This window comes from Temnothorax longispinosus, chromosome 3, assembly GCF_030848805.1.
Source record: "Temnothorax longispinosus isolate EJ_2023e chromosome 3, Tlon_JGU_v1, whole genome shotgun sequence".
In the NCBI taxonomy this organism is placed as follows: Eukaryota; Metazoa; Arthropoda; class Insecta; order Hymenoptera; family Formicidae; genus Temnothorax; species Temnothorax longispinosus.
In genome coordinates this window covers 18,439,524-18,451,210 of record NC_092360.1, presented here as the reverse complement: position 1 = coordinate 18,451,210, position 11,687 = coordinate 18,439,524, and the positions used below count along the sequence as shown (strand labels likewise).

The 11,687-nt window shown below is 32.3% G+C and overlaps 1 protein-coding gene and 1 long non-coding RNA gene across 13 annotated transcripts; one reads left to right on the top strand and one right to left on the bottom strand.

The window, feature by feature from the left end:
- Positions 1-334: 334 nt before the first annotated feature.
- Positions 335-9,628, bottom strand: LOC139810316 (uncharacterized). Of its 12 annotated transcripts, none has more exons than XM_071773736.1 (6): positions 9,444-9,628; positions 7,959-8,061; positions 7,712-7,857; positions 6,689-7,257; positions 6,212-6,521; positions 335-2,453 (listed from the first exon to the last, which is right to left on the bottom strand). In XM_071773736.1, the coding sequence occupies exon 6, from the start codon at positions 2,230-2,232 to the stop codon at positions 985-987; it is 1,248 nt and encodes a 415-aa protein (XP_071629837.1). In that variant the 5' UTR covers positions 2,233-2,453; positions 6,212-6,521; positions 6,689-7,257; positions 7,712-7,857; positions 7,959-8,061; positions 9,444-9,628; the 3' UTR covers positions 335-984. The 12 variants fall into 12 exon arrangements, with proteins under 12 accessions (XP_071629837.1, XP_071629838.1, XP_071629831.1 ...); XM_071773737.1 differs by having other exon boundaries at positions 7,712-7,814; XM_071773730.1 differs by having other exon boundaries at positions 8,232-9,473.
- A 130-nt stretch (positions 9,629-9,758) lies between these two features.
- Positions 9,759-11,487, top strand: LOC139810322 (uncharacterized). The gene is made up of 4 exons (XR_011731292.1): positions 9,759-9,897; positions 10,009-10,118; positions 10,250-10,599; positions 11,294-11,487. It is a non-coding gene; the product is annotated as an uncharacterized lncRNA (long non-coding RNA).
- The last annotated feature ends 200 nt before the right edge of the window (positions 11,488-11,687 follow it).

Here is an 11,687-nt window from a genome sequence, read left to right as displayed (position 1 = left end):
AGATAAAAAGAAAGTTATTATCTGGTACAACACTGCATGTAAAAGGAAATTAAATTATACGCACTATAACTATGTTCCACTATCACCGGACATTTTTTCCAGTCATTACTCGGATCGGCAAGTCCCATCACAAGCCTCGCTATTGCTTAGTTGGTGGCTAATATGGTGCCGTACCATTGTCTACGATCCATTTGGTAGCTACTACGTCGACTGTATCCTCCTCAGTGAATATAACTACGGAGTACTATAAGAAATAGAATATAAAACTTAATTTAAAATTAACTTATAAAAGTAGATTATTTATAACAAATAAAATAAGTCAATTAAAACATGCCTCATAATATCAAAACAATGTGTGAGCTAATGGGATGCAAAGATAAATATTTTCATCTGGAATAAGATAACATTTGCGAGCAACGTCTGAGAGACGAAAAAAATGTTCTCGCTCACTTAATTCAGACACGCTAAGAATTCCTATGTCAGTAGAGTCTATAGGAAACTCGTAATAGCTTGTCATTCGTGTAAACCTATGACCGGCCAATCTAATTTCTCCCTGAGGAGTCCGGATAATGTTAGTCAGGACTACCACATCATTTTGATTAGTTACAAAGCAGCAGTCAGCTTCGTTTACAGCAAGGGTCATGTTACGAGTTTTTATTTTACTATAATGATCTCCTGGAATCTCAGCTTGACCCTCTCGCCTCTTACTTAAGAGGATTTCCTGACGATCTAGTATTTTGTTGGTAGTTTTTCTCAAGTCCCCATAACCTTCTGAATCTCGATTGGCAATCTGTTGCAAAGGTTGATAGGGACACCGAAGAGAGCGCTTGATTAGACCAAGATGATTCTCAAATTTGTATGCACTGAAATTGTCAAGCACACCATGCTGCCGGCACTCTTCAGCCAAATGGATCAGACTGTGTATGTTGTAAACAGCAAATTCGCGGCCAAATATTTGTATAGAATGAGTAACAAATTCTCTCATCAACTCTTCCGCAACATCAATACACCGATCAAGCAAGTGGGGACTAGATAGAATGTATATAGAAGTATGGAACAAAAGGAAATTCTGATAAAGAACAGGAGTAAGGTAATTCTTGAAAATTTTACTCCATCATAAAGTGCTATCCTCCTCAATTCTTGGGCTTTTAGTCTATTACCTGATCGCTTAAATTGTCTCGGTTTGCGATTGAATTCTCTGGGAGTGTGAGGAGCCAATTCCACAAGAGCATTTGATACAGCTCTCAGAGTTGCATCGGTCAAAGTAAAATTACCCGGACCAACCAATAAGAATTTCAACCATCTCTTGAAAGCACCCTGATCTTTTAGATGCATGCTATCCAGTCTAAACTGGGAGACCATTCCAGTTCCAATAGTTTCTAATGGTGACACATTATTAGTGTGGTGTTGAGGATTTTGTCTGGTATTAAAAGATTCATCAGTCCTAAGATCAGCATCCATGTCAATGAAAATTTCTCGAGCCCGATATTTACGACCTGTGACACAGCACTTTTCACATGCAAAAGTTCCACCATGCCCAACACAGCACTTGATAAATGCTCGAGCAGGGGCATCCAGGATATAATTTCTTACTCTAAAAGGATAAACAGTTCCATTGATTTCAAAACCAGATTCTTGAAGAGCAGCCACTTCTGCAACATAGTCTTCCAGAAATGCATTTAAGTCATTGGGATTTCCGTCGCCATAAAATACTGCTATAATGAATGGTTCATCCTGATTGGCAAAACTTCCTAAAATTGGCCAAAAGTCTTTTTGAGAACAACTCTGAGGGAAAGGTTTCATCCCATCTATATTGACATCCATCATAATTTCTTGATTAGCAGTAAAATATTCCTCTGATAATTTAGACTGAATATTAGATCTGATGCCTTTATACCAGAGATGTCCATTTCCAATATCCTTCACAGGTGTGTTTCGAAGAGTACTCAGGAGAGATCTGTAGTCCTTTGAAAGCTGTGGGAAGACAACTCTTAAAATTCGTAGTAGTCCATTTATTTTCTGTCGAGTTACACCCCTCCTCCCCCATTCCTTAAGAATCCTCAACATATATGCGTTAATTTGTGCATCATTCACGACAAGATCATTCTCGATATTAACATGATCATGATTGATCTCCATGTTTTCCTCATCTTCTACTATAATATTTGCATCCCCATAGTCTGACTCTGTACTACCATCATTATATATCTCATTGCGTTCGTCTAAAATCATGGTTTACCAATGCATCGTGTAGGCCGAAATATTCTTCAGAACTGACATCACTACTATCATTGACATTACCAAAATTGTTATTACTGTACTCCGTGTCACTGCCAGAGATCATTATTATTATGAGCAACTATCATTTGTGCAACCCTTTCTTGGATACCTTGAAGATTCAATCCCCTGATAGCTTCAACACGAGCAATATGACGCCAATTGCGCCTGTGTTGCTGATAAAAAAAAATGAAACAAGAAAGTGATTGTGAGTGACACAAATGTAAATACAGTATTAAAAGCAAAAAAATCTACATTTTCGTAAAAAATCTGTACCAAGTATATGTTTTGACTCAATCTCTCTTGTGGGCATTTAAAAAATATTTAAAAAATTAGTAACTCAAAAAATCCGCTTGAAAAGAACACGTTTATAAAAACGTTTTGTTTTAAATAAATTTTAAAAAATCGATATTAGCGTCAAGTTAATCGTAGAATTGAATATCGTTTGAACAATTTGCCTTTGAATATTTTGATGATGTTGATCCATTATTCTGTTTCGGATTCTTATCTGATGACGAAGACGAAAATGAAATATTAGTGGCAATCATCGTTCAGAAATAATGTAGAAAGACAAAGTATCACTTTTTAAAAGACAAGATTATGTAGAGGTAAAAGAAGGAAGAACGTGTAATGAAAGATTGCGGCTAATTATTCTGTTCTAAAAAATTAAATCTATTTTAATTTGACACAATTTTAAGAATTGTGTCTAATTATACGTCCTTAAAAAATTACATATTTATAAAATTTTTTAATTAAAAGAAATATGTTGAAAATTTCACTACATAGCGTACCAAGATTACAAAACAAGGTAAATTTACTTGGTATGCTATGTAGTAAAATTTTCAATATATTTTTTCAATATAAAATTATGAATCTGTAATTTTTTAAAGACGTATAATTAAATACAATTCTTTCTAGATAATTTTGTAAAATTTAACAGAACATTTAGTCACTCGCAATTTTTTTTTATTCTTATTGTGCAACATTGAGCGAATAAAAGAGCGTTCTGAAAGAAACATTACTTTAGCACGCGCTTATGAATTCAGTGCACTCTTTGCCACTAGCAACATAAATTCTAGTGAGTCCTTTTATCTTTCGAACGAAAATGCCAAAGCAGGTGGGAACCCCTGTGAGGACATTGACTATTTCGTTGACAAATAATGTAATATTATTTTTATTTGATTATATAAGTAAAAGAATCTGGTCTAACAAATTGAAAGTTGCCATCGTTAATTTTTATTAATTTATCAAAAAAGGACAGATACACGACGACCAGATAACCGACATTTGTTGGTTCGATAAAGTGTCGATGTGTCGTTGCGGATGTTTTTTGATATGTCAAAAAACATGTGCAACGACACTCTAAGGGCCAGTTCCACAAACGTCGGTTAACTCTTAACCTCAAGTTAACTTATCCTTTGTTTCTTTCTAACGTCCCCCTTAGAAAGAGACGAAGAGTGAGTTAACTAAATAAGGTTAAGAGTTAACCGACGTTTGTGGAACTGGCCCTTATATATCGAACCGACAAATGTCGGTAGTTGTGTACAGAACGAGGCCGTTATAGCCATTTTTATGTTCAAAAATCGTAATTTAGAATCAGCTTGGCATCCCTCTTTCTTAATTATTTCTTAAATTAAAAATTTTTATTTTTAAATATTTTTAATTTTTTTAATTTTAATTTTTTTCAATTTTTCAATATTTGTAAATACGATTACATTATTTAAAAAAAAAATCATTATTTTAAAAGAAATCAGTTGTTTTCACGGCTACTTGAAATCAGTTGTTTTCACGGCTATTCAAAATCAGTTGTTTTCACGGCTACTTGAAATCAGTTGTTTTCACGCCTATTCAAAATCAGTAAGTAAATCACGGCTTTTCAATAAGTTTCAAATTATTATTTAACAACACCTTACTTTTAGGTTGTATCTAATCTTTTCGTATTCATCAATGGATCGTGTAAGTTTTAATGAATTAGCTGATATGCATCTTATGTATGGTCTTGCTCAAAGTAATGCTGTCGAGGCAAGAAGATTATACATCCAGTCTTTTCCAAATCGAGATGTACCGGGAATAGCGTCTTTTCGAAATGTAGACAGAAACTTGAGAGAATTTGGTAATTGTAATTAAAAAAAATTGAAAATAAAAATTTACGATTTTTGAACATAAAAGTGGCTATAACTCGGAAACGCCTCATTTCCGGACCTATGTTTGTATGAACTTTTTTGCTTGTTTTTGGGTCCCGAATCACCTCCCGAAGTGGAGTAGGCGATTTTTCGGACACCCTGTATAATTATATATAATCATATATTTATGTAATAATGTATATAAAATATAATTATATATATATGATGATAGATGAACAAATTTTTCACATTTGCACAGACTTTATTTTTAGAAAAAAAATGCAAAAATTATCCTTTTAATTATTTTCTAATTCTTTTTCTTATTATTTGTCTTGTACATACGAACAGAGATTATACAAAAGAAAAAGAAACATAGTATGGACACATATATAGACATATTTTATATAATATATTATATAATATTATATGATTAGGGGAGACCGGGGCTAAGCCGACACTATTTTTTAAAGGCAATTTTTAATATTTAATTAAAATTTTTAGGCAAATTCAATGATATATATTTAAAGAGTGTTTCTTCAGGTACAAAATTGATTCAGGAAGTTTTGCTGTACGTCGCTTTGTTTTGCCGCCAGGAAAGGAAATGTGACGCAAAGACAAATTTTCGAATTAAAAAATGACGGGGCGAACTCGACACCCCCCGGGGCAAACTCAACACTTTGTTTGATCGACACAATTTGATCTGGAACTTATTTTTTTATTGTTTAAAAATAAAAATACATTGTTTATCAAATAAAAAGACATTCCAAAAAGTTGGAATAAAGTAAACAATTAATTAAAATAATGAGAAAAAAAAAAGATTAAACTTTTAATTATCTTTTTCTGAACTGTCTGAAAAACAATTTATACACGTAAACTCGCGATCAGATGTGCGCACACATTCGTCATGAGCCATACGGTTGCATAAGATGCATTGTTTGTTATTAGAAGCTAATGAAATGTTTTCCGAACACACGCAACAGATGTTCCTTAAATTGTCATCGGAATCGGACGAAACAGTGACCTTTTTTGCGATAATGTCACTTTAGGTTAGTGTCGTCTTTGCCCCGATGGCGTCGTGTCGACTTAGCCCCGAACGTCGTTTTTTACTTTTGTTACTCCAAAAATATATAAATTTTGAAAATATGCAAAAATTATTATCGGATTCGTATAAAGCATCGAATTTCCCATCAAAATCACTTAGCGGTAGATTCGCAAGAGTAAAGCTCGATGAAAGAGTAGACATTTTCGAGAAATCAAAAAAATTACTTTTCACTATCAAAAACACTTATGTCGCGTTAAAAATTACACTATAACTCAGAATGTTACCAAATTCCGTTGATAATACTGGCACATAAAGACGCATTTACAGTAGCAAAGGCAAGTTTCTACGATAGATTTAAATTGGCAAAAAGCCTAGTGTCAAGTTCGCCCCGCTGTCGGCTTAGCCCCGGTCTCCCCTATATATATTTAGATGTTTTTATATAAAAATTTTTTTAGTGCGTCGAAACGTTTACGTTTCATTCCTCGTTCTCTGCCATCAGCCATAATACCGATCAGATTTACGTAATATTCATATAATTCGTATAATTTATTGAAAGTGAAAAGTATTGAAATGTCTTGTTTTGTATAATTCAATTATTTATTTTTATAATTGGATCTAATAATAATAATTAAGTTATTGGTTTAATAATCCGGATTTTGAGTCTAATAATAATACAATTGAATTAACTACTTATGTTTTTGGCACTCCGTGATAGTACATATGTAATTGATTTTTTTCTCAGTGTACTTCAATGTAGTAAAATTCCAACCTTACGCATCGCGTAATTTTGTTCAGCCGTCTGTCACCAGCAGCGAGGGTACTTCAGGGTACCGTTTTTGGAACACCAGCGCCGCCAACTTTCGCCCAAAAATTGACCACTTTCATAGTATGGAGATCGGTCTCCTTATATCTTACTCCCTGGAGAACGCCAAGGGACCAATAAATAATCGGCGCTTATGTCATGATCTTTATTTAGAATGACTTTCGGTGCCACGTATTCTGGTGTACCACAAAAAGTTCACGTCTTCCTTCCGTTATCCAACCGTTTGGCAAAACCGAAATCCACAAGTTTAAGATATCTAAAAAAAATAATAATAATACAATGAAATCTAAATCCATCTGCTAAGTACTACGGAGCATCTGTTTTTCGATGTATTGAAAATAATAATATTTTAATATGTCCGTAAAAATTCCATAATTTTTTTGAAATAATACATCATTATTATACAGATGAATGTATTCTTACCCTTGATTATCCAAAAGTAAGTTTTCCGGTTTAAGATCTCTATAGATGATGTTTCTGGAGTGCAGATAATCGAATGCTTCCACAACGCATGCAGTTAGTATAAAAGCGCGTAGTACCATCGTCGAAATGTCCCTTGTCCCCGAGAACGGTCCATAACTCGCCACCCAAGCAAGCTTCCATCAGCATGTAGAGGTACTTTCGATCTTTAAAAGTCTTAAAAAGTTTGACTACAAAATCGCAATCCGCTTCGCTCATGATCCTTTTTCTGACATAATGTGCTGTTGTTGTCGCGTCTCGACAATCTGCGCCTTCTTCATTTGCTTCAGAGCGAAGGATCGTGTGCTGTCTCCGGCAATTTGAACTAATTCAACTCTTCCGAAACCACCCACGCCGAGAGTCGCAATAGTCCGAAGGTCTTGTAACCGTACATCCCGGAATTTTTCGTTTAATCCAAAGAAATCGCAAGATTTGAATATACTTTTGATCAGTACGAATTAGTTCTGTTATAAAAAGTTAAGGACGTTCTCCGGTCCTTAGGAAAAATCGATTTTCTTAGGATTTTCTTGAAACTGTGAATATACGTTAATTTAGGTGTGCTTTATGCGTGGTATAAATTTCAGTACCTCTTCCAAAATAAAAAATAAAGATACTGAGCCTTAAAGTTTCAAAAAAAAAAAAAAAAAAATTTTTTTTTAAATTTAATTTTTTTAGTTTTGGCATTTTTTCCTTATAGAACTCGACGAGAGGAGCAACTTTGGTCCTCTTGGCCAACTTCGTATCTCTTACCGTTTGGCCTGGAAAACCTTTTCATTAGTAAAAGTTGAAACTTTGAGGCTCAGTATCTTTATTTTTGATCCCGGAAAAGGTACTGAAATTTATACCACGCATAAAGCACACCTAAATTAACGTATATTCACAGTTTCAAGAAAATCCTAAGAAAATCGATTTTCTCTAGTAATACATTTATAAATTGCAAATAAGTTTATTCTCCTTGCTACTTTTTTTTAAATTCAATTTACTTACTTTTCAATTCAATTACTATTTTTGTTTTTACATATCTATCTATTTTTATTTTTATTAATCAACTTATTACTTGGAATGTACAGTTTATTGTCCCATCCTAATGCTAAGCGTGGAACATAATTATGACGAATAATAATGAGTATAATCTGTTAAAAATTAAGACACGAGAAAAATAGTTTCACACACAAAATTAGTTTCAATAATATACATATAAACTTTACAATAAAAAATTATTTAAATTACTTACTTATAAATTATATTACTGCCGGATAAAAATAACTGTAATGCATGTGTAAGGTTGTTAAATCTTGGTAATGTCAGGTATCTGAGCAGATTAAATTCACGAAAAGCTGAAATGAAAATGCCAAAAAACTAGATGGAACAATATCTTCTACGCTGTAATGCAGTACTGTCGAGGCTCTAGAACACCGTGACCGCCGGGGCACGAAGCCCTCGGGGGTTCGCACGCGCTCCGCTTAACCGAGTAAGTAAGGAAACGATGAAAGTAGTGGTATTTTACCGGCGATGTTGCCATCTCCCACTTATGCTACATTCTCATGTCTCCTTAAGGAGGGTCCACATTATCGAGCAGAACCGCGAGCCGAATTTCGCCGCAACCGATCATGCGTCCACATTATCGATCCGAACCGCGAGCCAAACTTCGTTGCGAGCCGATCATGCGTCCACATTGTCGAGCCGACGGTCTCGCGCGAGGCGAGACAAAACATCAAAAGATGCTTTTTATGATCAGATTATACGCTTTGTCGGGTGGTAGACTGGTAGTTAAGCTTCGAGCTAGACAAATAATGACAAAAAAACAAAAAATGAACGATGAAAGAAAACGTGAGTAATTGCCCAGTCGCTGTATTTGATTCTATCCACGTATGTGCAGTCTACACGACTACTGATAGACAAAATGGAATGGTCTGATAAAAAATGTTTAAAATTAATTAGTGATTATGAGCAGAAAAGATTATTATACACGGGACGCTAAAAATCCCGAACATTATAACAATTAAAAAAATGCATATTTATATTTACAATCGTATTTTTAACGTTGCAATATATATTATAAATTTATTGCGTATTTATCATAGATTTAGAGTATGTTTATGCAATATTAAATATAGTTGGTACTACTCTAAATATAGCTTTATGGTTTGAAAAGGAATTAAGCTTTGAATACAAGAAAATAATAAAAGCACGCATATGTATACACATATTTAGTCGTCTTTTCCTGTTCTCATACTTTTTTTATAAGAAGAAATAAGTAAAGAACTCGAATGTGATAGTGACATGTGCAAAAAAAAGATGACGACATTATTGGCATCTCTGCAAAAAGAAAAAGCAAAAATAAAAAAAGTATGGAAACAGGAAAAGGTGAGTGAATATATGTATATGTGCTTTTATTATTTTCCTGTATTCAAAACTTAATTCCTTTTCAAACCATAAAACAAAATTTAGAATTAATATTGCATAAACATACTCTAAACCTGTGATAAATACGCAATAAATTTATAATATATATATTGCAATGTTAAAAAATAGATTCGGAGATTCGGTTCGGGACTCGGTTCGCGGTTTGGCTCGATAATGTGGACCCTCCTTTACAGTGCCAGACTAGAGTCAAGCTCAACAGGGTCTTCTTTCCCCGCTAATTTTTCCAAGCCCGTTCCCTTGAATGTCCTTAACGCACTGTAATACAAAGCGCACTTGCACGAACACGTCTCACCGTGTCGAGAAAACTCAATGGGCACACATAGAGAAATGCCACAGAGAACACTATAAACGCGGGACTGCAATTAACAGTCGAGCTATGCACACTGACGATAACCGCCACGTGCTCTTATAATACAATCACGACAACGTTAACTCGTGTAACCGGACAAACTTTCATCACGGTACTACCGCACGGCACAAGTGACTGAAACACGAGGCGACACAAAAAAAATAAGGTCATGAAACTAGAGGGCCTCTAGATACGAAAGGCGCAATAGTTGATCTAAGTGCTGATTGGCTTGCGTGAATTGCATGCTTTATTCTTTCATAAGCACATACTTGCATAACGTCAGCCCATAAAAAGATGACAGTATGACAGGCATAACCGCAAGTTTACGAGAAAAATATATTTTTTGCTATATAAATTGAAAACGATACGACGAAAAAGATTGAAGAAAAAGGAAGAGGTAAATTTTTGTTTGTATTCGATTTTGTCTAACATGATTTGAACTTGTTTAATATCTATTTATGTATTTTTGAAAATATTTTTAAATAATATGATTATTTTATATTAATAGGGACATAGAAAGTCTGAACGAAAAATCAAGAATACCACGAACAAATTAAATGGTCAAGCAGTGAATTATAAATCATCTAATTTATTGTTAGAAAGTAATCTCCTGAAAAGGTGCAATATAAACATTTTCTAATGTTTGTAATATTTTATTTTGTAATAAATATATATATTATATATATTTATATTTTGTCAATTTTGTCTTTATTTATATCTTACATATATACATATCTTATTTTTTTCAGCAAGCGACACAAATCGATACAAACATATTCTGTCTTCGTTATTTTCATTGAAGTTTAAAAACTTTTTAAAAAGTATACATCTATCCTATATCTATCCTCTAATCTTATATTCCGTAATCTAAATTTATTCTCTAATTTTAACATTTCCGTAATCTATTTCTATTCTCCTTGCCTATTAGTAATTCCTACTATTCCTGATCATGGCATTGTGTTGTGCATTACACTGCTCAAATAGATCAGACAGTTATGTTATGAAAAGGTTTCCTTCTAACACTGAAACTAAAAAATTATGGATTTCGAACATCAATAGGTCCAACTACAAATTTTCTATTAATTCCTATCTCTGTCAGGTAAACTATCTCCTTTGCTTTTACTAAATAAATAAATATTTTAAATAAATATAAGTAAATAAATAAATAGTAAAACAACAACTAATATAATATATAAAAAACTAATATATAAAAAAATATAAATATAAAAATAAATGTAAATATATATATATATATAATATATATATATATAAAAAGAATATAATATAAATATAAATATGTTATAATTAATAAATCAATGAATATAAAATATTAATAATAATAATAATATAATAATAATAATATTATTAATATTATAATAATAATATATTATATTAATTATTTATTATTATTATTATATTTATTATTATATATTTATTATTATTATTATATTAATTATTATTATTATATTGTTATAATTTCTTACTCAACAATATAACTGTTATGTATAAGGCATGTTATATTACAGTTATATTATTGAGTGGAAAATTATAATATAACAATTATACACTTGTACAAAAAAATAGGGAACACTTCATAAACCCTAAAAATTAGGCTATTTTCAAACTGCTGTAAGTCGGCGAAAAATTATCGTAAAAAAATTTAAAAAAGCATTTTGAAGCTTAAAGTTTCAACTTTAACGCACTTTCGGTGGATTTTAAAAATTTTTTTATTGTCTTAATAATTTTGTCTTTATTTATATCTTACATATATATACATATCTTATTTTTTTCAGCAAGCGACACAAATCGATACAAACATATTCTGTCTTCGTTATTTTCATTGGAGTTTAAAAACTTTTTAAAAAGTATATATCTATCCTATATCTATCCTCTAATCTTACATTCCGTAATCTAAATTTATTCTCTAATTTTAACATTTCCGTAATCTATTTCTATTCTCCTTGCCTATTAGTAATTCCTACTATTCCTGATCATGGCATTGTGTTGTGCATTAAACTGCTCAAATAGATCAGACAGTTATGTTATGAAAAGGTTTCCTTCTAACACTGAAACTCAAAAATTATGGATTTCGAACATCAATAGGTCAAACTACAAATTTTCTATTAATTCCTATCTCTGTCAGGTAAACTATCTCCTTTGCTTTTACTAAATAAATAAATATTTTAA